The sequence below is a fragment of the Mirounga angustirostris genome, unplaced genomic scaffold, assembly GCF_029215605.1.
Source record: "Mirounga angustirostris isolate CCGP_5_RB_7025 unplaced genomic scaffold, mMirAng1.0.hap1 SCAF_4, whole genome shotgun sequence".
Lineage (NCBI taxonomy): Eukaryota > Metazoa > Chordata > Mammalia > Carnivora > Phocidae > Mirounga > Mirounga angustirostris.
The window spans coordinates 93757270-93784593 of NW_026991712.1; the positions used below are offsets into that span (position 1 = coordinate 93757270).

The 27324-nt window shown below is 49.6% G+C and overlaps 1 protein-coding gene across 3 annotated transcripts in view; it reads right to left on the bottom strand.

Annotated features, from left to right (window-relative positions):
• The window catches only part of VANGL1 (VANGL planar cell polarity protein 1), a 51486-nt gene extending 32521 nt beyond the window's left edge, over positions 1–18965 (bottom strand). Inside the window, exons 1-3 of one of the 3 annotated variants that reach the window (XM_045896878.2) lie at positions 18803–18965; positions 9697–9905; positions 2303–2435 (exon numbers count right to left, since the gene is read on the bottom strand). In XM_045896878.2, the coding sequence (XP_045752834.1) occupies positions 2303–2435; positions 9697–9767 (204 nt within the window). In that variant the 5' untranslated portion in view covers positions 9768–9905; positions 18803–18965. The other 2 variants (XM_064588587.1, XM_045896879.3) reach the window with 2 other exon arrangements.
• Positions 18966–27324: the final 8359 nt, after the last annotated feature.

Below are 27324 nucleotides of genomic sequence, written 5' to 3' on the forward strand. Positions count from 1 at the left end.
GGTTTTTATCCGAAATAAATGTAAACATATGTCTGCAAGAAGACCCGGGTCAGAATGTTCTCAACAGCTTTGTTCATGACAGCCCCAAATGGCACCCCTCAGATATCTACCCATCAGGGGAACAGGTAATAAACTCATACAACAGAATACCCTCAGCAAAAATAAGAACAGATGAATTGCTAAAAACTCACCAAAACATGGGTAAGTCTCGAAATCATTATGCTGACTGAGAAAAGTCCGAAACAAAAGAGTATGATCCCAATTATATTAAGTTCTAAAACAGGCAAAACTAATGTAGTGATAGAGATCAAAACAGGCTTTTTATCTTGGAGAGGTGGGGATGGGGACGGGAATTGACTGGGGAGAACATAAGAGAACTCTGTAGAGTAATAGAAATATATATATTTTGACAGTGGGAGTTACATGGGTTTATTCAGCCGTTTGAACTTCTCAAACTGTACACCTTAGATCTGTTCATGTCTCTGTGGGTAAATTTACTTCAATTAAAAAAAAAATCACCAACAGGGGAAAAAACAGCCACAAATTCAAAGATCGACAGTACTCGTTGTAATATAAGGTGAGTTCATAAAATACTTTACTTTGTAACACTCTGGAAGAGTATAGGGCAAATACCAGATGCCATGTTTTATACTGGGCCTACTATTCAGGTGCTAATCAATGTGGAAGTAATAATTACTAGTATCTCGCGGTCATTTTGTTGACCACTGCACTGCTATGATTTAGCTATTGACCCTTTTTCCCACCAAAGAGTTGCTAACTAAATCCCCTGTACATTTTGAGAATGGATGTACATCTGGGCCTAAAAAATGTAATGTCCAAAGGGTCCTCTTAAGCTTGGGGTTCTTAGAACAGAAAGGACCTACGATCTTCTAATCTGACACCCAAGAGCCTGAGGCTCACAAAGGTCAGGACTGCCCCCAGTCACAGAGCTACTGAGAAACACAGCCTCCAAATGCCCGTTTTTCCATGCTTTTCTCCTCACATCAACTTGGTGTAAACACCAACAGCTTCCCAATATAGCTTCCCAGTGGCCTACAAGACGTAGAGAAGCTGCAAAGAAATGCCTTCACAGTGGGCCCCCCGCACCTCTGAATCCGCATCTAGAAGGAGACTGACCCCCTGCAGCACTTCAAGGTGGTCCAATCTTAGGAGTAGCCCCAAGCATCCAACCATCCCTCTGGTCCTCCCAGAGCTATGGCAGGCAGCGCAAGGGTAAGGACTAACGACACGTACTCATCACTGGACAAACTCCACCTTCATCCCACAGCTGAGCTTTGGGTCCCAAGAGCACCTTGTGTGCTCTGAGGAATTCCAATTTTAGTCCATCTCTCTGCTTAGAAATGCAGATGTCTGTGTACCTGCAGGTGTGAGCATACATCGGTTTATATGGGGCCATGGCTAGCCACACAGATATTTCAAGAGCTGTGGAGGGTATGCACACGTTTCTGAGGACAACTCAGATGTTTATTTAGATCAGGTGGGCTGCCAGACAGTTAGGACCCAGCAAGAAGAACCCACACAGCGTCTTTTAAAGATTAATACATTGCCAATATTTAAAAATTGGCTGATTTCACATAAAATCCTAATTTCCAGCTTTTCTTAAATACCACTAGATCCAGGAGCACTGAATTCCTGCATTCCTGAGCGGTAATAAGAGTCCGGAGCTGGGGAGCTGCCGTTCCTGACAGAAGAGATGCATTCTCTAGTTTGCTACAGACCTGACAACCAAGTGCCACCCAAGTTGCTGCTCACCCCCCAAGCTTGCCCGATATGTTCTGGCCCCTTCTCTGTGGGCCAGGGCCTATTTCATTCATCCAGTTTTCCTGTCAGGCATCTAAGTGTACAGATCCCCGATTTACTTCAAATAGCTCGTAGTGGTCAGTCTGGACTCTCTTAACCTCTTGTTCCCCACAGCACTTGGGGCTTCTGGAGACAGTTTCCTTCCCTGGCGTACTGTTCCACTTTGGAATGCGTCCCCAGAGACGACAGCCTGTAACTTTCCCTTTCTCTGCCCTGTCATCAGCCCAGCAGGCTTCTTTTCAACACCATTCAAAGCAGGCCCACCAATCACAGCTCAGAAGAATCCCCAAGGTAGCCAATGGCAGGACAGGCTGTCCTTAGACCAACAAGAAACCACGAGACATAGAGAAACTCATTACCATGCTAGAAAAATAAAGATAAAAACCCAAGAGAACCTACTGCAACAAGACTTAGGAAAACATTTACTGAAAAGAGTCTTGATCAAGGCGCAGTGTGCTTACAGACTGCCTTTGATCCTTACCTGAACTTCCTCCGTCCGAGTAGAATCATTTGCCAACAGGGGCTCTCCGGTGGGAGCTTGAATGGTGACAGATTTTTCTGACCCTCTGCCATCTTTATTCCGGGGTGATTTGTGTCTCTCTCTATTTCTCTCCCTGAAAAAAAATGATCATCAGCTAGCACATTCATACTGTGTAAATCACCTCTCACTGAAATATATTATACATTTCATTTTGAGTTAGGAAAATTCTACACATGCATATATATATACACACACAGACACACACACACACACGGTGCCAACACCCATGGAAGCCACCCCCTGCAAGGAGTAAGCTAATTTTTACCCCCTACTTAGTATTTTCTTTCTGCCATTCCAAGACCCAAAACAAAGACTGTCACTCCTCCCTCAACAGTGGAGTTAAAAATAGATTTTTTCAAAGCCTAAAATTATGAATTTTAGAATTTCTGTGGCTGAGGCACATTTTACTGTAAAATTACTGACTTGATTTGGTTATAATATGCCTAAATTTATTTTCTAGGGCTTTCTTGTGGGAACAACACTGCAAAATATTTACACTTTGGTCTGTCCAAAAAAATCTGGGACACATTGTCACCCTACACCTTTGGACAAGTTGAGAAGAAAGGAAATTCTAAACCAGTACAAAGAAGCATTTACTTCTCATCCCTACAAATTCAAACTGAAAGTCATTCCCACAGGTTCTGGATAAATTCAAAGGCACCCAGAGGAACAATAAAAGCCAGGACAAATGACACCAAGAGGTGCGTGTGTGCGTGTGTCTGTATTTTCAGGCTTCCTAAGGAAAGCAGGCTGCTGCCTCATTTTACTCCAGATGAACTTCCTGGGTGGTCTTCCAGGGTAACTGCGAGAGCACCCTGCCACAGGGTCAATCTTGAAATTATGAAAGGACTCAACCGCTGTGCGAAGCTCAGAAGTCACAACCTAGCCATTAACCACCCATGGAAACTGGCACTCCTGTCCCCCAGCTGTGAAGTCAGTCCAGGAGCCTGTCTGTCGGTGTCCCCTGTCTTAGAGACTGCCTTGACACCAGTCCTCCCTTCAAACACCTGCTCTCATTCCCAAGGTCCCCCCCACCCCCCCGGCAGGACAGAGCACTGCATACACAGACTTTGGGGACAACAGTCAGATCTCAGTTCTGCCCCTATTAGATGTGTGACCTTGCACAAGTTATTCAACTTCTGAAAATCTCAGTTTCCTCTCTGTGAAATGGGGATAATGATAATACCACATAGATAATGTATGCAGAGCTTGGTACGGGGGCCTCGGAGGAGACATACAAGGAACTATTAACACACATCCAACTCCCTCCCTCCACAGCATGTCTCCTAATAACCTGCTACTTAGCCAAAAAAATCACATGCAGTCTTCCTGTGGGCAAACTCCAACCTTATGAGCACCTCTCCAGGATAAGCACTGGTTAGTTTGTTCAAAGGCATCCTCGATGCCAGAAACTTTCAGTTGAGAGCATCTCTAATTTCTAGAGCATCACTTATCATCCTGATCTATTGTTAGAGTGTAGAAATACATGTGTTCGGATCAACTGGGGTGTTTCAGTTTAACCACGTAACTGGGGGGGGCGGGCAGCAGAAAATCTGTTTACCTAGAGATGTATCTATCAATGCCAATCATTCCACTCCCCGCTCCAATTTAGAGAGCACTTTATTAGGTGCTCTATGATATTAATTTCATTCGATCCGGACAGTAACTGTATGAGGACAGGAGTCTTGTCCCCATTTTAGAGATGAAGAAACCAAGGCTCCCAGAGGTTAACTGATTTGCCAAACTCGTAGTAAGTGGCAGAGCAGGATGTGACCCCAGGTCTGCTCCCACCACCTCGATTCACACCCGCAATGCTGCGCTGATCTGAAGAGCAACTGCGCAAGATCCGGCAGCATGAATATTCCTAATGCTCGTCCTGACACCCTCTAGCTGAACCGCTGGAGCTCTGAAATCTGCCTGTGGGGCTACCGTTGGCAGTCACAAATGCACTGTGAACTTGGGACAGCACAATGCAATGAGCCCAAAGCTCTGGGCTGCCAAAGACAATCACTTCAAAAGGTCCCAGTGTGAGAAACAATAAACAATTTGGGAGAGCCTTCCCAGGTGCCTGGGCCGTCTTCGGGATGATCTTTGTGGCCGAAGTCTAGAACCCGATTCCCAGGGCCTCCATCGGCCAGACCCAGGAGCCTCCTCTTCTATCTTGTGTCTCCATCACCCCCAACTGTTTCCCCAGCTATCAACTCTTTCTGTCACCAGCCAAGTCATGTGCTCCCCTCACCCCATCTATCTATTCACTAGTCCCATGGGTCAAATCCTGTGACAGCACAAATTCCACTGGAAACCAAAATTCTTTCACTGAATGCCAAGCGCTGGAGCCCGAACACGGCCAAGGCAGAAAGCAGGTGGGGGACACACCCAGGGCTGGAAACTGCCTCGCAGGGGCCAGCCATCACTCTGACCCCTGGCCCACCCCACCTGGCTCTTAAAGGGCCCAACGGCATCCAAAGGAGACATGATAGCCTGAACCATTCCCTTGGTGACATCTGGTAAACCAGATGGGAGCCTATTATCTGATAACCCCGGGAAGGGAAGGTTTTCTCATCCCCTAGAGCCAGAAACCCGAAACCAGTGCTTCTCACACCTGAGTGTGCAGAGACACCAGCTGGGGTGGGGATTTAAGTGCAGATTAGCTGGCCCCACTCCTAGGGAATTCTGGAAGGGAGACAACAGGAATCTGCATTTTCACCAGCACCCCAGGTGATCAGGATGCAGGTGGTCCAGGAAACTTTCCCCAAGGTTCTTCCACCCAAATGCTCCCGGGGAGAGGGTTGTGGTATTGAGTGCTTGGAGGTCTGGCTGTCTGTGAAATGCCTGTATACAGCAGGGGCTCAATAACGGGAGCATTATGCTCAGCCATACAATGTTGAGGTGTAGAGTAGCTTCTTCATTAAAATAGCATTAAGTGGGGGCGCCTGGGTGGCTCAGTTGGTTAAGCGACTGCCTTCGGCTCAGGTCATGATCCTGGAGTCCCTGGATCGAGTCCCGCGTCGGGCTCCCTGCTTGGCAGGGAGTCTGCTTCGCCCTCTGACCCTCCCCTGTCTCATGCTCTCTCTCTCTCTATCTCATTCTCTCTCTCAAATAAATAAATAAAATCTTTAAAAAAATAAAAAAATAAAAAAAATAAAATAGCCTTAAGTGGATGAGGCTGGGGAGAAGGTTCAGGCCAGTGTGCACCAGGACTCAGCATCAGCATCAGCGTGCATCAGCCTTGTGCTGGTCCCTGTTCTCAAAGGAGCAAGACCTGTCACACAGCTTTTACAAAAATCACTGATCATGAATTACTGCTCTGGGAAGGCGTCTGAGCCAGTACTAAATAGAGAAGTCCAACAAAACCACCGTCATTCAGTGTTGTCCAGGGTGCAGAGCTCGGACCACAGGATGGCTGCTTCACTGCATGAGGATCCTGCCCACATATTCATCTCGACAGCTCCCAACACTGGGACTCCAAGCAAGTGCCAAGTGCACTCTGGGAGAGGGCTTCCCAGTGGTGAAGACAATCTGTTCATGGGATCTAAGAGTGGAAGCAGGAGACATGGCGGGGGTGGAGGTATGGTTATCAAACCCCAAAGGCCTGTTACAAACCCAGGCACACTGGGGAGTGTTTCCAGCTCTGCCTGAGTGGTGGGGATCACTGGTGCCCCTGCCAGGCAGGCATGTCAGCCACAGGAACCGCTGTATCTTTACCCTGGAGTCCGTCTCCATGCGACATCTGCCCATAAGGGTACAGATCAGTGTAACTGTGCTTGTGGGTGTGCAGGCGAGAGGGTGGGAAGAGCAAGCAACAGCAGGCAGGAGGCCCGGGCACGTGTCTGTACCTGCTTGCGTGTGTGTGTGTGTGTGTGTGTGTAAACGCATCTATTTAGGCAATTCCAGAGCTGAGCCCTTGGGGGCTGCTGTAAAACCCCCCGGTTCCAGCCAGAACCTCCATCAATTCCTGTTCCCTTCCCGCTACAGTCTGCATTTCCTGGAAAGACCATTTAGCTCTGTTTCTGTTGGTCTATTTCTATTTGGGGAAAGCCGGCCCCACCAGTCACTCCTCCCTTTCCTTCTCTAGCACCACCCACTACCTGTCCTTGCCCTGCTGATGGCGGGGCTGTCTGGCTGCTTTCGCTGGCTCCGCACGGACCGGGTGGGAGGGCCGGGCACAGCGCAAACCGACTCTGAGGCCGCCTGGGAACACCAGCGCCAATTCTCTCCGCACTCTTTTGAGCATTTTAGCACATTAGTCACATGAGTCCCCCCGCCCCCCATCCCCCCTACGGGATACCCCTGCTGTTCTCCATCTAGCACAGCCCAGGGGGCGGGTGGGGGCCGGGGGGGGGGCAGGAAGCTTGGGCTTCCAAAGGGCCAACAAGTCAGGCCCGAAACCTGCTAAGGGTACCTGCTAGCCTCATAAGGTCAGGCAATCACACTGCCTCTCTGCACCTCCCATTTTATCACCTGCTGAATGGGGATACCACCTCCCCACAGCTCTAGGACTGCCGTGAGGATGCCAGAGACTGAGGGTCCTCGCAGGTGCCTGCCAAGTGTTCCTTAGCATCTCAGGCCACTGCTGTATGTGACACAAAGAACTGCTACTCCAGGCTCAAAAGGTAAAGTGAGGTCAGCTGAAGTCCGCACCGTTTTCCCAGCAAGTTGACTAACTGGACACCCTCTGGAGAGAGCAGACATCACAAAACCAGACCGCTGACCTCTTTGTTGGAAAAAAGTCAGTTGTCATCTGTTTGGATCCCAGCCAGCCCCCCAAAGCTGATGACGGTGTCACTGGGCATATCAAATTTGGTGCACTTCATTATTCCTCTCTGGGTGAGAGGCCTGCTACAATTACCAAAAAGCAAGGTCCCTCCACTTTCCTACTTTTCCATTCAAATTCCTGACAAACCCCTGAGCAGAACAGCCTTCATGGGGACCCCCTGGGGGTTACCATACCCTTGGCTGGGGCTAGGGCCTGCTTAGACACCGGTGAGGTGTATTCTTACCGCTTAATATTCTTTCTGCCCTGACACAGTACTCCCTGGCACGCACCATCCACAGACTGTAAGCTTTGCCCCGTAGTTCGCTAACTCGCCTGAAAAGGCCCTCAGAGAATTCACCGCATGTGGGTGTTGTTTTTTCCTCAAGAACCCACGGAATCTCTGATGGCCATCCCTTCCACCCAGAGCTTTTCTGAGTAGGCATTCAGTAACACTCTTTGATTACTTTATTAAAAGGCTCAGCTTGTCCTATCATTTGCCAGGTACCTTCCACATGGGTCCAAGAAGGCACTAAGAGTTCCGCACGCCGTTTTAATTGGGAATTATTGTCTCCTAAAGTCACCATAAGAACACTGCTGGATCAATTTCTGGGGGCCCCAAGAGGCCTGAGAAAAGAATGGAGCACAGCCCGGGGCCCTGACGTAGAATAGTCAGGACCCATGCGAGGCAGAGGAGACCAGAGATGGTTCCTCCTCAGAATCCTGTAATGCGTCATCCCTGATTCATCCCCAAGCACCAGCAGCACCCCAAATTCCTACTTCTGTCACTGCCGTGTGGAAAAGAGAAGCTTGGCACGCTGACAAGGGAATGGCTTTCTCCAACTAGATGATTCCAAATGGCTATTTCTGGTGTTTTAGAATGAATCTGATTATGTTCACCCACTGGTTGAAATTTGTGATGAATCTCTGATCACCAGAGGGGTTCTGACTTTCCGGAGACCTGGGCTCTGCCGTGTCACCTGAGGCCTCCCTCAGCAGGCTTCTGTTCAGCATGTTGCCAGAAAGGCTGACCCAGGCTCCAAGAAGAGTTCGTTCACATCCTTTCCCCACATTTTTATGATTTTAAGACCAATACATGAAAATTTAGAAAATAATGGAGGTTTCAAAAACAAAAAACAAAAAAACCCACCCATAATCTTAATAATCCTATACTCGGAGACAGAACAGGCAAGGCCAATAATGTTACCATTCATCTTCTCATAAAAATATAGAGCTATTATAAGGCACAAAGTTTTGACTCTTGCTTTTTATATCATGGCCTCATAAACATGATTTCTCAGGTCATTAAACAATCTGTGTAAATGGTTGTTTTACATTCTTTTATTCTGTTCAGATTTTTAATTACAAAACACACCCTTGTGGAAGGCTGAACGGGTACAGAAAGATAAAGCAAAAACAAAAATTCCCATCAGTCAGCATCTCGTGTCTGGCCCCTTTCCTGTGGGTGACCACTGGGGGCAGCTCGGAGAATACCCTTCCAGACCTCTGGCTGCCTGTGTACACCCAGACGGGCTCACAAAAATAAGTCAATTAGATCGACACATCTTATTGCTGCATTACAAAACAAAGTCCCGCTCTGCATTCAGCTACCCGTGTGAGGAACTGCTTGGTCAGGGAAACGCCACTTACAACCACCGTTCCCAGCCCTCGCAGGGCTGTGACCGCAGCTGGGCCTTTGGGCTGTGGCCAGTTGGGACCTTTGAATGTGGTGCTGAAATGCCACGGCCGTTAATAGCATTAATACAGTCACTGGTTAGTGACCTCTTACCTGTGGGCCGTGTTAAATGCTTTATATGCACAATCTTACTGAATCCTCTCCACAGCCCTGGGAGACGGCTCTACCCATTTCACAGAGAAGGCGGCTAAGTAAGAGGCAGCACTACAACTTCACCAACTGGCTCCTTAACCTCTCCATCCATCCATTCCCTCGTTCCTTTACTCACCAAACATTCCACAGGTCTGTAGCACAGCAGGCTCTATGAATTACCAGTGCAGACCTGTGCGTGTTGCAGAGAGGAGGGGACTCTGGCCCCCATCGCCCCGGATGGCGGGTTTTCATTACCCAGGCTTGTTCACTGGGAAAACTCGTCAGAGAGAAATATGGCACTGGGCCAACCCCACCACCTAGTGTATAAACCTCAGGGCAAACACCTAATGGGTAATGAGTCAGCAACTTTAGGCAAAAAGCAACAAATCAACACTTCTTTTTAAACTTTCATTTACATTCTTGGTAAAGCTTTGGGAGAACTGTCATCCATGAGAAGTATTTAGAAATGACAAATATTTCCACTGCAGGGAGAAACTTTAATTTAAAATTAATTGTGAGAAATTAAGGTAATCGACTGCGATGGCAGCTATAAAATGTAAATTGGTGGTATAGTTACTCCCAGCGCTTGTTAAATGCTCTTAAAGCCCAGCTTCTCCTGCGCCTGTGGACCCATCCTCCAGCATCGACAGCCCCGCAACCCGGCTTTACTACTTGAAAAGTGAGTCGAGAAAGCTGGACCGACCTGCGAGTTTCCCCCAAAAGGAAATGTGGAACAATCAAGAGCTTACATACCCTTGTCTGTGAGATTTTTTCGAATGACTCGAATAGTAAGAATATCCAGAATATGTGGATTCGGTATCCATAGCACTGGGGAGCTTGCTCTTGAGAAGTAGCAGCACTGTTTCTCCTCAGAGGTAGAGAATTGAATTTCCACCCACTAGACTCCTAAAGCCACAAAGGGTCTGGAGATCCAGGAGCCAACTCTTCGACGGGAACAAATTCTAGGAAATGCAGGGAGAAAAAAAAAAAGATCATCAACTTTCAAAGGCAACCCAAAGATTCTAGAAGATAAATGACAGCAGCCACCTCCCCTCTGGGGTCTCTGTTACAGAACAAGTGAGCAGGGAAGGAGCGTCTGAATGCTAAATGCTTCCCCAGGTGTCTGGGAGGGCGACAGGGAGGTGCTGGGCAGGCTAAACCCCTACCACGGAGGCCAGGCCTACCAGACGTGGGAGAGACCTGGCCCCTGGCCATTTCCCGGACACAGCCCCGCTGCATGGGTCCAGGCTGGAGGAAGTGGCTTCCCACCCGACAGCCCACACAGTGCCCAGCCCCCACCGCCAGTTTGCCCGTTACAAGAACAATACCCAGGCAAGCAGTTTGTAAGGGATTTTGCTCATAGTTTCCGAAAGACAATTAAAAAAAAAAAAAAAAGTTCTCTATCTCTTTAAACCAGGAATCCAAAGTCCTGAGAATTTCTCGTAGGGAACTAGTTTTTTTTTTTTTTTAAGAAAAACTATTACCGCATTGTTTACAGCAGGAGAAAGCGTGAAATAACCTAAATGCCCCCAAAGCGGTGGACTAGGTAAGGAAAACACGATTCCTCCGCCCAGAGAGATATCATAGAGCTGTTTAAAATAATCAGGAAGAACGGAAAGTTTTACAACATAATGGTAAATTTAAAAAGCAGACTACAGGACTGTAGATACGCCCTGATCCTATAGTTATAATCATATAAAAGGCTTATGTAAACACAGCGATTAAGAGGGAACAACAGAAAAGGAAGGGAAGCAGGTGATTTATTCTTTGCAGGCTCCTGGGTCTTTCCCCCATTTCCATTAGATGTTGCTTTGCAATAAAAATAAACTGGAAACACTTCCAAGTACTTTCCTGAGGCCCACGTGCTACAAAACCCTTTACTTCTAAAGGCCTGAGAAGCACAAGTTTGTCTCTCCCGGCATCCTGCACCCCAGTGCTAGTCTCCGCCCATCAGGGCTCCTCCTTCCAGTGTCCCCCCTCCTCCCCTGGGGGCTGAAACTGCAAACAGAGCTAGTGACATAAGTGTGAAAGGAGAACAAAGGAGCTGCAAATGCCACAGCCCTACCCCTCCTGGGAGGGGGCCAAGGCTCCCCGAACCTCCACTGCAGCAACCTGCAGGCCTGGAGCCCATCTCCTGGTCACCTCCACGCACCAACACAGCTCCCGGCCTCAAATACCGCTTAAGAGGCCTTTGCCCTTAGCGTTCATTCTGCCTGGAAGTGAGGTGCAGTCATTTCCAGGCGCTGTGACCACGGGGGCTAGCCTCCCTTGTCCTGGGTGTCGTGACTCATGGTTCCATTCCTCCTCTGCCACCAAGAGCCCCAGGCGAGCAGTGGGGTCTAGCCAGAACGCTTCTCCGTCTGATACAACCCAGGAGAAGCCACTTGCCTTCTGCAGCCTCAGAGTCCTCATCTGTCAAACTGGAATAAATCACAGGGTTGATCTGAGAAGGGAAACACAGACAGGATCTGGAGCTGGGTTCCAATCCCCGGCTTTCCTCACGTGTTTGGTTATGTAACCTTGGTCAAATTACTAGTGCTCTGAACACCTGCGCTGTAAAGTGTGAGTCCCAGAGCTGCTGGGAGAAACAAGGGGGCTCCGGCTGCAGGCGAGCCCAGCCCAGGTGGCAGGGGCAGCGGGTAAGTGAGAGTTGTGGCTACAGGACTCCCCGTTCAGGCTCTGAAAGCTGATGTCCCTCCTCGTCTTTCTCAGCAAGAGGAAACCTTGGACAGGAGCAGGGCAGAGCTGGGGCCCCACTGGCCCTGCTCCTGCAGACAGCACGGGGCGTATGTCAGCCCCTGGGATGCTCACTAGCCGTGCAACCGAGCAAGGCAGTTTCCCACCTGGAAAATTGCAAATGAGGCCCCTAGTCGGTGGGCTGACTGTGCAAACCAACGTGGGGGCATTTTTTCAGAATGCTGAGTTTTGCTCCTGGACCACTTCCACTTTCCTAGAAGACCGCAAGAGCCACTCATCCTCTTTGCTCCCGACTCCGCCCCCCACCGTTTTCAACCAGCAATTTCAGCAAGTTGCCAGCGCCCTCGATTCTCATCTCCTTTCCACTCTGGGCTTTGCTGCTTGTTCATCTGTTTTGTACCTGGCTGACACCTACATCAGGAGGTGAGCCAAGATCCCCAGGCCTGCCCAGCATGAGCCTCTTTCCCTAAAAGCCCTTGGCCCGGCTCTCCTATCATCCCCCCTTCCCGTCCCCACTTCCAGCTAATTCTGGCTAAATGCTGCTGGGGTGTCTCAGAGGCAGATGACCCAGGCCCTGCAGACCTGGGCTGGTGCTATTCATGCTTCCTGGTTGCGACATTGCTGAGCCACTGTTGCCCCGCCCCCCATAAAATGAGGCCATTTAACATGAGCTCTTCCTAGGTCAGTGAGAGCAATAAACCAGGCTCCCTACGTAAGGCACATGGTAACCCAGGCTCCATTCCCCTTCCCCCTCTGCAAGAGGACATCATTCCAAGTCCTCATTAAAATCTCTGGCCACCCATTAAAACAACCCCAGGCACGTCCCTCAAAGGAAATCACGGGCTCCCAAGTGCCCTCTGGGGAAAGGCTTTACCTAACTCTACCAGCACCCAGGTGCGGGTTCTCCCACAAGTCCTACCTTGTACTCCTCAAAGGGGTGGTCTGTATATGCTGCCATCCCCTCCTTCTCAACGGTCACCCCAATTCTCCTCTCTCAACACTCCACTGAAACAGCTCTAAGTGGGCCAAATCCAAAGGTCACATCCTCGTCCTCCTTTCCCTAGACCTTCTGATCCCATTTCTGCATTCATCTCTCTCTGTATTTAGCAAGCAGCCCAAAGGGGAGCATGCTAAGCAATGCTGGGGCACAGCAATGACAAGGGAACGCACACGGCGCCCGGTCTTCCCAGAGCTTTCTGCTGCCGGCCATCCTCTATAGACAGGACAGTGCTGATGCTACCACGTCTCCAACACTCCCTCCCTCTCCCCCATCAAGTTATCCCTTAAGGCTCCAAACTCGCCCGTTGTTTCTTCTCCATCCCATCCATGGATTTACTCCAGCATAAGCTCCTTGGAGACGGGAGCTACCGTTTACCTACCATAGAATACTGTGCACGTAATAGGTACTCGATAAACACTCAAAGAATAAATCCCCAGTGCGCATCTCCCACCCAGCTGCCTCTTGTTCCCCCTGGGATTATCAACATCCCCACGAGTGCTTTCTGGAGTCCTGGACTATCTTTCCAATGTCCTCTGCCAGGGGGGTATAGTCATCCCATCAAACCTGTCCACCCAGCCCTGTGCCATTTCTGATTCTCTCTCTCTCTCCCCCGTGATTCCCACACATCCCACTGTCACTAAGTGCCATCTGTCTTCAGGGGCCTCCCCTCACTCTCCTGGTGCTCAGCCACCCACCTCCCCCAGGCTTCCTGGACAGAGGGCTAACCTATTACAAAGCCTGCAGGTTTCCCCATGGAATCCGGTCTCCGGTCTAGGCTGAGCTCAGGCTCCTTCCCCTAAGTCATGCTGTCAACTCCTGTCCCGGATCTGAGGAAGGATTCAGCATGAGCAACAGGAAGCAAATTGGCAAAATCCAGAGCGGGCTCATTTTCAGGGCCAATGAAAGAGCGTGGATATAGTTAACAGAAGCACCCAACGTGGAGCTTATCACTGCAATGATATGTTTACGAGATAGTTGGCTCGTATGCACAAGAAATTAGCAGAACTCAAATAAGGTCAGAGGGACGCCTTATCAGGAAGATAATAAACTAGTGAAAAGGAATCAGGTTCCCCTGGGTGATAAACAGATAGGTTGGTGCACTGGCCGGAACAGGACAGTCATATAAAGGTGTAAATATGGATCCTGGAATCTGGAACTCGCCCTCTCTCATCCTGACCCCGGAGATGACCCACACCGGGCAGCTGGGCAGCTTCCAGGGTGATCTTCCATATCACAATGTGGATGTCACTTCTCTGCTTAAAACCCTTCCGTGGTGTCCCACTACAGTTGGAATAAAACACAAAATCCTCCATTTGGCCCACAGGGCCCTGCCCACCCGGCCAACTGTACTCTCCTTCTCAGGTGCCAGGCCCTTCGAGGCACCGGGCTCTTTGTAGCCTCAGAGCCTTGGCAGAGCCCAGTATAACGACTATCCTGTCCACATGCCCTCTTTAGTCCAACTCCTACCCATCCCTCTCAACTAAATCCTGCTTCTTTCAAGAGGCCCTTCCGGATCCTCCAGTCTATGGGAGGCCCCTTCACAGCACCCCATACTTTTCCTTTAGAGCACAATTTCCAATTCCACAGGGGCGTGATGACTTCACGTCTGGCTCCCAGGGGGCAGGGACCACGTTCAGCGCGGTCCGTCCGGCTCCTAGAATGTAACAGGCACCCAATAAACGTGGGCCAAGGAAGGGGTTCTGTGGCAGACCTCAGGCTGTGGAGGGCACAGATCCGCTGCGGAGGGAACCTTAGAGGCTGCCCATCTTCCATTCTCAGTTCGCCAGGAGAGGACAGCAACGCAGAGATGAGGTTAGCAGCGATGTGAGAACCACCGGCTTTTGGCTCACACAACAGTCTCGCTCAGCAGTTAAGTGTCTATTCCAGACACACTAAGTAAAAGTCGGCAGCAGTCTCAGTTCAGCTGCTGCCCAGGGCGCCCTGCCCAGCCGCCTCCCCCTGCCTTCCTGCCATTCGCCCCTGCAGCACCTGGTGTATTAGCAGCTACAGGCCCTGCCTGGGGGGAGGCTGGGGACAAACGCCAGGATGGGGCCGGAGCTGGTCAATTCACATCTCCTGAAGGCCAGGAGGGCAGCGCTGAGACAGGTGCGCTCTTGCCTGCGTGGCAGCATCTTCAATTCTGGGACCCCCAGGCAAAAAGGTCAGAGAGAACCCCTTCGCCCTGCTTTCTTAAAGTGAAGATCAGTGGCCTCAAAGAGAATCTTCCCCCAAAGTTCAGTTCACCCACATAAAACAGACCTGACTACTACCTAAAAGAAAAACACAGTGTTCGGAAAATCACAGGAGGGAAATAACATGTTACGGTAATGACAGTGGTAAACATTAAGCTAACCTTGACGAAAAGAAAATTATAAAAGCATCAACGGCTCTGCCGACAGCTATTAAGTAATTAAGGGAACTCTGGTTTGGAAGGTAGAAAGTTATCTCGCGAGGGGTAGAGAGACGCACGCTGCATTTAAAGAGCCGTTCGTTCTGCTCCTTCCGCAGTGGAGGTATTTCCAAGGGAAAGAAGTTTCTGGTACAGTCGTGCTTATGCAGACTGCGCATGTTACTGTTTATCATACATATGATGCTAAAGGGTTCACTGCATTAATTATTTTTCCCCCACTAATTATTATCTTTATTATGTGTTACAGTGGACATGCTTCTCAAGGTACCCCTTTTCGGTTACGTGGCACTCAAGGGGAACATGTAAACTGAAATAATTCTGTTCAAGGTCAGCTCTTCTTCGACAGAGGAGAAGCAATGAACACAAGCTCTGGAGTTAATGCTGTCACCCTTCAAACCCTGGCTCTGGTATGTATCAGTTGTATAACCCCAGATCAAGTTACTTAACCTTGCTGTGCGGTCTCCCTAACTCTTAACAACAGAATTATATTTTCCTTACCGGCTCAGAGTGGGTATCAAATGAGAGAATTCACAGTCATTTAGAACAGCGCCTCGCACACAGAAGGCACAATGGTTAGGCATTATTATTCATCAGTAAAGTAAAATTCCTCCAGTTAGGAAGACTATCTTGGTATGGCACAACATCTCCGTATCCCTTGCATTACACTTAACATACATTGTTTGGTCAGTGCTACTCTACCCTGAATGAATACCATTAACTGTAGCTAATCTAGTGATTTCCATTCTGTTCCTTGGGCCTCCTTTTACTAGTCCCAGGTTGGAAGTGAGTATCAGACCAGAAAAAAAAACTGTGTTTTATTGCATTTATTTGGAGGACCTTGGGGTAATAAGGGAGGGTGGGAAGAAGGATGGCAAGCTTTGCAAAACATTTTGCACAACTTGTGGTCTATAAACCATAAAACATCATCCAGGTTGGTCACTATGTGGGGATCAGAGGGCTTGTGGCATTTGTGACAAAGCCAGTGATACTTGCATTACAACAGACCTCTTATAAGTGAATGATCCTGGGCCGCTGTACACAAGCAAATAAAATGTCAACCTCATTTTACCTGTTTTGCCAATGATTTCAACTCGCCTTCCTAGAATAACTGCTCTTGACTCCAGTCCCTAATGACCTCTGAAACACCCCCCAGCAGCTGGGTATAGATTTCTGAAGAGCTGTGAATGGTTAACGTGTCTGGGGTTCTGTGATGTAGATCTGTTTTCAAGTGACCCCCTTATCCCCTGCTAGATTTTTAAGCTTCAAAAAATCGATTTTACGAGTACTACCTCCTCTCTAAATCCCATGGTGCCAAGTCCAATGATCGCTGTCCAATAAATGGGATTCAGAAAGACCCTGATGGGGAGAGCAGCACGCACCTTTTCATCAGGCTTCAGGCGAGACCAAAGCCACTAGCAAAAACACGGTCCAGCCCCAAGTCCACTTAAACCTGTCTTGTCCACCTTCTGGAAAATGGCACAGCACGATGCCCACATCACATGCCCGTACACAGCTAGTCCCCTAGCCACAGCTAATTCACTTTAAGAGAGAGAGCATGGCACTTATAATAAAACAGACTACAGTTCATCGTGTGCTTCCTATGTGTTGTGGGCTGTTTAAATCGTTTGCATGTAATAGCTCACTTCATCCTCAGAACAAGCCATATAAGGGATAACAAGTATTCATGTCAAGTTACAGTTAAGGAAAGCAAGGTCACATAAGTGAAGGAGCCAGGGCTTGAACTATGGAAAATGGAGAGCAATATAGCAATTACCAGAACTGTTTATTTACACATCGGAGGGGAGGCAACAATCACAAATTGTCCCAAACCACATGTAACCCACAAAGAATTTTGCAATTTCACCTCCTGCTCACAGGTTCAGTGGCCCAAGCATTGTGGGGAGTCTGGGAGAAAAGAATCTGAAACAGTTGTAGGGAGTTCTCAGCCCAAAGGTGGACACTGCCTATTAAAATACAATGTGATAAGCATGCATGTGATGCGAGGTCTGGGGTAACAGGGTGTGTGTTTGCGTGTGTTAGGGGATGGAGGAAAGAACACCTTTCTCACTCAACACCTGTTTATTCTTCAGCGGACTGGGGTGACACGGAATTGGGGCTTGTATGGAAACGTTCCTTTATGGTTCTGTCCTGTTGCTCAAACACCTAAGACAATAAAAATGTCCTGCATGGCAAGCTGTCCTTACAAATATGCCATTCTCAAAATTCTTCTCCCATTTTACTTATAAATTAAGTCGCAACCAAGTCACATTGCCAAGGCTGTAACAGTGAAAACTTCACACTGGATGTTTCACTAATTACCTTGAGAGACACCAATGTTTGGGAATGCTAAATGCCCTATGGGTAGGTGAAGAGCATTATTTCTCTGAACTTCAGAAAAAAACAGTTTCCTCCCAGAAATCAAAGCCCCAGCTATATCACACTAATTTAATTCAACTCTAAAAACTCTAATTAGTGGTTACATAAAATGACTAATTACTTCTCCCTGGTTTTAGACAGTTTCTGCCATGTCACTTAAAAAGCCTAGGAGCTGTGTACTCAAACAACCCTGGACCCCCAGGAAGAAGAATGCTAATTAGCATTGTTGATGGGTGACACAAGCTATAATATTTTCCAGCAACTCTGTAAAATTTATAAACATATCAGGGAAAATGCCAGATTCTTTACAGCTTGCTAGCTTTTGGCATAAAGGTCTAATAATACACGCATTTCCAACCACAGCCCGGTCTAAGGGTTTAACAAAATGCACGCGCCAGCCACACAATCATCACAATAAAGCGCTCTGACATCTCTTAACGAGGAGCTAAACGGGCTCACAACACCTTCTCGGCTGGGCCATTATACCTGGTTTCAAGATGTGAAAACCGAGCAAGAGATTTCTCAGCTCCGAGGCTCAGCAGCTCATCTCCGGGCCGCCAGGCCACGGCTCCGCCCCACGCCTGCCTCCACCGGCGACGCGTTTAAATTTTTATAAAGCTTCACACTTCTCTGGGCGCGTTGCTTGGGACAGTTCAAAGACTGCAGGAGGAAATGAGATCCTGCCCGTGGCGAAGGCTGCCCCGGCGCGGTGATTTCCTCCAACTGGGACACCTCGGGCAGAGACTTGCCGGACGCCTTCTGCTCCACCCCGGCGTTTTTTGAAAGTAAACTCCTACCTGCCTGTTGCGCTCTCCCGGGCGCAACCGGACTCTCCCCCGCCAGGCCTGCGGGGCCGGCTCAATTTTGTGAGCGAGGTGTGAACACAGGCCGGCTCTGTGTGGGTTTCTGGCCCAGGGCCGGGCGGCTCCGGGGGCTGGCGGGTACCGGGTCGAGCCCCGCGGTGGGGTGGGAACCGCGGTGCGCGCCCGGCTCCCGCCCGCAGGCCCGGTAGGGCCACCCGGGTGCCCCGGGAACGTTGGCCCCTCCCCGCCGGCCGGCCGGAACGCGCACCCCGGGGCGCACCCCAAAGTGCGGCGTCCGAGGCGTGGGGAGGGAGTGCCCGGGTAGTGGGGTGCAGCAGCGAACGCGGGGCAGGGGCCGGGGCAAGAGGGGCGCACCTCGCGGCTTGGGAGAGGAGTGGGATCCCGGGAGGCACGATCGGGGTGCGGTGCGTAGGCGGGGAGCAGGCTCCCGGCTGGAGGCGAGGAGGGCGGGGACCCGGGGTCCCAGTCCGGGTGGGGGCGCGGGCGCTCCGCTGCGGGGGCGTCTCTCCGCGGGAGGTATGCACCCGGCGCCCGGCCTCTCGCGGGACTCACCTCTGCGCCGGCCGTGCGGGCTCCGCGGCCCGCGCTCTCGGCTCACAGCGGCCCCGGCTCTGCGGCCTGCGCTGGGCTCCCTCAGAGGCAGAGCCCCGCCGCCGCCGCCGCCGCCGCCGCCGCCGCTGCACTGCCGCTTTCCGCTTCCTGTCCCGGCGCCGCCCCGCAGCCCGAGCCCAGCCCTGCGAGCCCGGCGCGGCCGCGAGCCAAGAGCAGCGAGCGCGGCCGGCCCCGCCGCGGGCCCGGCCCACCTGCAGCGGAGGGCGGGGCCGGCCGGCGTCTCCCCGCCCCCCTCCGCCCCCCCGCCCCCCGTCTCTCCACTGGGCGCGTTGCTTGGGACAGTTCAAAGACACACGCTCGTGCACACTCATGCACACACAGACCTCAGGGACTGACCTCGCGCGCACACACACACACACTCATTCACCCATAGTTAACACATAGCCCGGATTGACCCCGCCCTGACCCCCAACATACTTGCACCCTCAAGCGCGCGCGCGCGCACACACACACGCGCACTCACACATTCACAATCATACACAAAATCCAAGCCTGTTTGCTCTCACTGGAGACCCACATACATTCATACAGCCCAGGGACTAACCTCCCTCCACACACACACACACACACACACACACACACACACACTCATATACACACATTCCAAGACCTGAACTGCAAATAATCCATATACACCCACGCCTCAACCAATGTACATTACTCACCTTTAAACTCACAAACAGCCCGGAAAATGACCCCACAAATAACGACACAGACCCAGACCCCCACAGCCAACCCTCTCCCTAGTCCTCCTCTAACAGAGCCATCACTGCCGCCGCCCCCCCCCCCCGTTTTTCTGGAAACTGCTGGAAGAGCACACCTCTGAAGGCGGGCAGGTAGCCCCAGGTTTCGGTCCTGATTTAACCAGGTCGGCTTCCATCTCTGAGTCTCTGTTTCCCTGTCCAAAAGGTGAGAGGATGAGAATGGCAACCTTGCAGGATCGTGGTGAAGATTATGGACAGTGGCTGGTGCCCAATAGGCACTGAACAGTTGTCAACTGTTTCTCTGAATATTTGCATTCTTCTTACTTAGTTGTCTTGTGTGGGTAGGGCTAGGGATTTCTGTGGAGAGTCTGGAATCTGGCTGGAACCCAAAGCTGCTTACATGATGAGCTCTCTTGTAGAGGCATGTCTAACCAAGTACTGTGGGCAGCTGGTGCAGGGAAACACACGCCCACCCTGAGCTAGCCTTAGTTGGGGAACTTTAGCCCCCAAAGCTGTCACTGTCCCCTCACCACCTCTCTTCCACATCCCTGTAGTCCCCACGGTCTCTCCCATATATCGCACTTCTTCAGAGGACATCACATGTTCAATGTGCCAACCTTGACCCCCCACCCCCAGCCTGCCACCAGGTTTCACTGCTCACCCTTGGCAACCCAGGACACCTGCCCACCCCTCACCCACCTGTCGCCTGTCTCCAGAGGGCAGGTGCTGCTGACTCGGTAGCCAGCTTCCTAAGGGTAAAGCCAGTGGTCTATCCACCGTGCTCAGGTGCAGAAATACAGAGCTTTATAAAAACGTGTGTCTTTCATCTTGAAAATGTAGACCCTTCGAGGTTACAACAGGCCAGGGATTTCCATTCCTAGTTATGATGCTCCTGAATAACCCCCATGAAATACACAGATTCTCACTAAATCTTGATGGGAAGTGACTATAATTCAGTGTAGTTTATGAAATCTAGCTACCTTACCATGTGCTTTTGTGGGAAAGGGGGTAGTGCAAAATAAACTCTATTTTAAGACAATAAATTCACATTTAAAGTCCATCTACTCTGTGTTTTCATTTGACAACCTCAAGTATCCAAGTGTAAAAGGTAAGAGCTAGAAAACTTGTCAGGAGCTGAAGGATGGTCTGTATAACCTGGAGGCCTGCCCTGGCTCCCATTTTCTATCAGCAAGTGGGTCAGGCTTATTTAGCTCTTGCCTAAAGTTGAATTCTCCAGCATAACCTGAATTAGTAATGAAGGTAAAATTGTGGGTTCCATCTGCCACTCCATTGTTTCACTTCTCCATTTGTTCCAAACTCAACTAGGGAAGTGCAGTACTGTGTTGGGTGCCCTCAAGACTCCAGCATGACTATATATGTTTCACAAATTCATGCGTGTATTTCTCCCTTCCTGCCCATTCTCATGGGTAGAATGCTACTCACTAAAATTCTCCCTGTCTGCCAACATCCGACTCAAATGCCATCTCTTCCCAAAGCCTTCCCTGGTTCTCACAAGCAGAAAACATTCCTCTCCCCTATTTGAATTCACATAGCACTCTGGGTTTCTATACTCACCTTCTTACCTTGTATTGGTTATCGTACTGCCCAATAATGTGTAACTACCACATCTTATTTATCTTTTTTCCATCAAAGATCTTTCCACATAGTAGTTGCTTAAAAAAAAAAAAAAAAAAAAAGCCTAGCAAATGAATGAATGACTATAAAATACCACTTGCCTTTGGGAAGTTAATAATCTAATCAGGGAACAATCTAATTGAAAAGTTATGACATGCACATAAAGATAGTTAACAATAGGAGAAAATATGTAAAATGTTAAATGCACTAAAGGCACACTTTTTAAGAAGTCACTTACCCAACCTTAAGGATTCTGAATATACCTGAAAAACAGCAGTTACATGAGCAAGGCCTCTAATCAACAAAATAGACTGTACAAATTCCATGCTTTGAAGTGGACAGACTTTATATGTAGGAGAATCTCTCACACCCTCACTTAGATGCTGTTTACACTTTGTTTACAAACCTTTCTAATAAGCTTCATCATCTGATTTCTAAACCCACTGTTGATTAGACACTTAACAACGGAGAGCAGAAGGTGACCTCAGGAGACCCCAGGGCCTGCAAAGGGAAGCTTGTTCAATTCCTAAATGCCAGTTACCTCTCTTGGCATGCTGTCACATCACAGAATAATAGCGATGAGCCTGAGTCATAAAGGTTACGTGGATATTCGGTGTATAGTACTCTAAAAAGACAGGAAAATTTGAAAAAAAAAAAAAATTAGAAGGATTTCCATCCAAAATGTTTGAAATGTTATAAAGTGCTGATTCTTTAAAGGGAAATGTTCTGTGAAGGCCACATATGTAAAAGCCACATATTATTTAGGTTAATAATGCCAGTGATGGGGTGCTAAAATATGGGTCATTAGTGTCGAAGGAGAGAGTCACAGGGGCCTGGACAGTCAGTCACGGTCAACTTGTCCTTACCTTGAGGAAAGAAAGAAGTAGAATGAGCAGAGATAGATGGCATGGCTGGAACAGGGATTGGTTTATCTCAAGTGCTTAATAAATATGAGTTGAATAAATGGGTAAATAGTATTTCTGTTTGGAGTATGGGTAAGGGTGTGGGGAGGCCAGTGTCTGAGATATGGTCAAGGGCAGTGGAAGAGCAGTTAGGCTCAAGATAAGCACTCACACTAAGACACAGAGCATTCAAAACTGAGTGGCCTGATTAGAAGGTAGAGAATTTTGAGTCCAACTCTAGTGTTTGAACTTTTTTAAACAGGCTAGCAACATGATAACGTGCTCATTCACCCGTCCATTCATTCAAAAACATACACTCGGTACCTACTACAAGCCAGGCAATGTATGAACTACCAGGGATATGCAGATAACGCAACAAATATTTCCTGAGTACTTACTATGTGCTGGTCACTATTCTAGGCAGACAAAAGTTTCCGCCCTCCTAAAGTGTATATTCTAGAGGGGAGAGAGAGATGGACAAATGAGCAGCACGTGTACCGGGGGCAGACGGCAACAAGCACTAAGGAGGAAACAAAGTAGGACAGGAGATAAGGGGGTGGTGGTGGTGTGCACCTCCCTCTCCTGCAGGAGCTCAGGCTGCTGGATGAGGCTGCCACTTACAGCCTTGCAGCCAATATGAGAGCCCTGTGACGGGCGCAGACACGGGGTGTGAACTGTGGGTGTACAGAAAGAAGAGCCAGCTCAGTCTGCAGAAGCAGCACGGCTTCCCCTGGCCATGACCCTGGGAGCAGAAGTCGGAGGATGAGTACTTGGCCGATAAAGAGGGAGGAAACATTCTGGGCAAATGCACAGAAGTGTGACAGAGCATGTCTGGGAGGCTGTATCACATGGCAGCGCGCAGCGCTGATGAGCTGGTGGCGAGCGGGGCAGGGAGGGCGCAGTGTGGGACTGCAGCTCTGGAGGCCTGAGGTGCTCCGCTGCCGGTGGTGTCATGGGGCAAGGACAGGAAGGCCCAGATGTTGGAGCGGCATGCACCTGCAGGCAGTGTGGCAAGGGGCATGTCTAAGGGAAGAAGCAGGGCTGGGGTGGGTGGGAGAGAGGTGGACACAGCCTGAAAGAGGGGGCAGAGGCCATGGTTCTGAAGGCTTTATGTGGTGAACCAGGAAGTTTGGACTTTATCTAGTAGGTAATTAGGAGTAAGATGAGCTGGTCTGAGGCGTGCAGGGTGATTTTCGGAGGAAGGAGTGAAGGCAGGAAGACCCAATCGGGCTGGTGAGACACAGGGAACCCGAATGACAGATGCCGCCATCCTGGGCAGGTGGGGAATCCGGAGGAAGAAATTCAAGGAGGGAAGGGAAGGTCCGTTTTAGGCATGTTGAATGTCAGTACCGTGGGCATGTGTAGGTGTAAACAGTAATAGAACTTTGTATATTACAGGTCTTATTTATTCCTCACCGTGTAGGTATTATATCATCTGCATTTTACAGAGAAGAAGACTCAGGCACAGAAAAGTGGCATAAGTTGCAAGAGGTCACACAGCAGCTAAGAGGTGAGGCCGTGCTCTGAACCCAGACTGGCCGGGCTCTGAACCCAGATATCCCATCTTTAATCCGTAAGCTATCCTGCTTTCTGGTGGCGTGGGTTTAGTACCGGGAGGAGACTGGCTGCGTACAGTTTCTGGAGATCAGTTGGCAATGCAATAGATAAAGGAGCAAGAAGCGGGTAGAGAAATGCAGATTGAGAGGAAGAGAGATAAGACAGGGACAGGCGGAGGTGGGCAGGTGCTGCTTTTGTGCTGTTTCGACAGAGGAAGCCCTCAAGCCTGTTTACAGACCCGGGAGGAGAAATCTTAGATTTCGAAATTTCAGAAAGAAAGGCTAACCTGGGAGACGGGTGGAAGGACAAGTCTTGCACAGGTGGAGACAGAGGTGAGCGCACAGGGTAGGTGTCAGAGGTCAAGGGCATCCAGGTATTCTCCACGAAGTAGGAGGCAGGAAGCTCCAACCGAACCTGGGAAGCTGGGAGATGAAGTATGATGGCTTCCCAGGGGCCTTTGAGAATCTGATTGCCACTGGGATGGAAACCACAGAAAAATACACATTCCCCAGTTTTTCAAACAATTTGAATGGGCTCACATACCCTGCAGGCCTTCAGGGGACCCCAGATGTAGTGCTCTCTCAAGTCTCTTCTGTGTCTAAGAACTGTCATCTTGGAGGCGTTGAGTTGAGGTGAGGGAAGGATGTTCAGTGGTAACTTGAAAAAGCCATTGAAAATGGTGGGATTTTCTAGCCCATAGCTTTGTTGGGCTTGGGAGTGGAGTCTGCAGAGGACCAGAAAGCAGACGTGCTCCGTGTGAAGCCACCGGGCCCACGGGAGCCTAACCAAGCCATCGTGGCCACGGACCAAGTGCACTCCTGGCTCTGCAGCGAGGCCATGCCCCCATGCCCACGCAGCTCTGCAGGTCCAGGCAGGCAGGCCCACTCCCAGGCCCTACAGCTATCATTACCTTGGGGGCTGGGAGGGAACGAAATGTCAGGTAGGGCTCAGATCTCAGGAGCAGGATCCTGCCAAGCCTGCAGTCAGCCTCTGTGCTTCTGCGGCTTTGTTATCAGTGGAAGGAGGGCGCCAGGGACAGAGAGCCTGATGAAGACACCAGTCAGCGCACATGGCCTTGGCGCTTCTAGGTGTTCCCAAGGCGATCCCACTTGCCTGGGCAGTGCAGAGGATCACACTCAGGGCCCGTCATGGGCAGGGCTGAACTGGCTAATAATACCTTCTGGGGCCTGGAAGTTTCGTCTTCGGCGTTATTTTTAATCTAGGGAGTCATCATCAGTAATTCATTACCTATTTATGAGAAACACTTGAGTAACACCCTGCATACCGTGTTAAGCTAATTACTTGGACGAACACCAGGTGGCATGACTTCCTGAGGGTGAACCAGCCTCCGGCCCTGCAGGCTTGGGCTCAGACCCCTCTGGGCTGAGGAGCACCCACAGCCATGGACAGAAGGCCCCCAGCTTCTGGCCCACACTCAGAGCCACCTCCCCCTGTGTCGTAAGCAGTCTTCATGGGTGCTGCAGAGGAGGAGGGCCAAGTCTGGGCCCGGTAGGACACTGCCATTAATCCACCTTAGTGATTGGGGTTTGTGTTCATCTTGCCTTTTTATTTTCTGTAAGTTTCTCCTGAAACTTTGCTGATTTGTGAACCATACAAATGACCAGGCAGAGAGAAGAAATTAATATTTGTTGGTTTTTTAAAATTCTGTATCAGGCATTGTAATAGTAATTTTTAATCTCATTTAATGGTATTTTCCTGGTAATACTATAAAGTGGATATTTTACAAAAGCTCAGGTAGGTTAAGGGACATTCCCAAGCTCACGAGCCTGGGGCTAAGCCCAGGCCTGGCTCCCAGTCAGGAATTTCTCACTGCACTGGTCATAGATCTCTAAGATTGATTTCTTTTTCTTGTTTCTTTATTCCCTCTCCCTTTCTCTAATGATTACTGCCCTCCCCATCCTCCACCACTTACCTTTTTTTCTACCTTTCCCTTAAAAAAAAAAAAAATTCCTTTCCCGTGTTCTTTGTGTTTCTTTCCCGCCTTGGTGAGAATCTGAAAGACAAATAAATCATAAATTCCAGGATATAATAAAATTCCTTCTTTTAATTGCAAAAGGCTTGAAGTTCTGAACTTACAATTATTTTTACATTTTCAGGTCAATAATAACATTTTTGGCATGTGAATGTCCGGTTGTTCCAGCACCATTCGTTGAAAAGTCCATCTTGCTCCATTGTATTGCTCTCATGTTTTGTCAGATATGGTTGACTCTAGTCACATGAGTCTGTTTCTGGTCTCGCTATTGCATTCCATTGATCTACCCTTCCCCAGCCTTGTTGGCATCTTCTTGGTATCAGTGTAGAATTCTGGACCCAAGATGTTTCTTGCTGTCCCTTAGGATAGAGGGTTTTTCCTTCTACTCTTCTTCCCACAACAACGGTTCTTGGCCTATGTCCTGGGAGAGGCTTTTCTACCTTCTCCCAGAAGCCATGGATCTAGAGAGTTCACTATCCCTCCCTCAGTGGTTTAATGCTTTTGCTTCAGAGGAGAAAAGTGGCCAGGGAAGCAAGCAGGGCTTTGTGCCTATCCCCCTCAGCCATCTGCTAACTTCTTCCCTCCTGTGTCAGAGAGGAGACTCTGTCAGTCTCCTTCCCTGCCCCCAATCTTTCTTGGGAGCGCCCAGTGGAGGGTCATGAAGAAGAACTCGCAACGGAATCAGTTCTCCTGGTGTCTAGGGCCCACAGCTGTTCTAAACTGACATGGTGACCCTCCCTTGGCCTCCAAGAATTTGTTAACATTTTAGTTGACTTCTTACTCATTTGTTTGGCAGCTACATCTGTCTCCCACACTCTGCCAAAGGAGAGACGCTGTGGGTCCCATTTTGCCTTCTGTCCTTCTGTGGAATTTGGTTTACTTGGTGGCCTTGTGAAGTCAGAATTCCCACGGGCTCCATAAAAGTTATAATTCTGTAGCTTATCCAGCTTTTCTTCATTGTTAGGGTGGGAACAACATTCTTTCCAGCTTTCTTCACCCTGAGTGGAAGCCTCATTCTCTTATCCTCGGATTCACTCCTTTTCTCAATAGCCTGAAGAGGTGAGTCTCCCATGTTACCCATGGGAAACTGGGCTCTTGGAGAGATTATGGTCCTCCATTGGTAGGTGATGGTGCTGGGACTCCCTGGCTACCAGAAGTGTATGAGGTCTTCATTGGGATGGGGCAGGCAGAAAGGCTGAGGGTCCTGGGAGGTGAGAGCACATGGGGCATTGAGACTGTCCAGGGGGTGAGGGTCACAGGTACTCACTCACACCTCTGTTAGAGGCAAGAATCCAGTGATCAACCAAAAACCGGGTGGCTTTCTGAAACCTAACTGGCCAAGAACTGCCCCACCCAGGGTGAAGGGGCATTGAGATGGTGTGACAAGAACATCTCCACTGCATTCAGGGGCCAGGCCAATGCCTTGCCCTGTGCCCTCTACTGCCTGCCCCACTGACCTTCACAACTATGTTCTCCTGGCACACCCAGCCCGCTCTCCCCCGCCCCCATCCACCAACACCCAGCCCGCTCTCCCCAGCCCCCATCCATCACGCAGACACACTCTCCCACTTGCCATTTCTCAAGCATGCCCCTCCTTTCCCTGACATTATGGACCTCTCAAGGTGTCGCTAACTTGCAGTGCCCTTCCTACTCCCACAAAGCTCCTCTCTC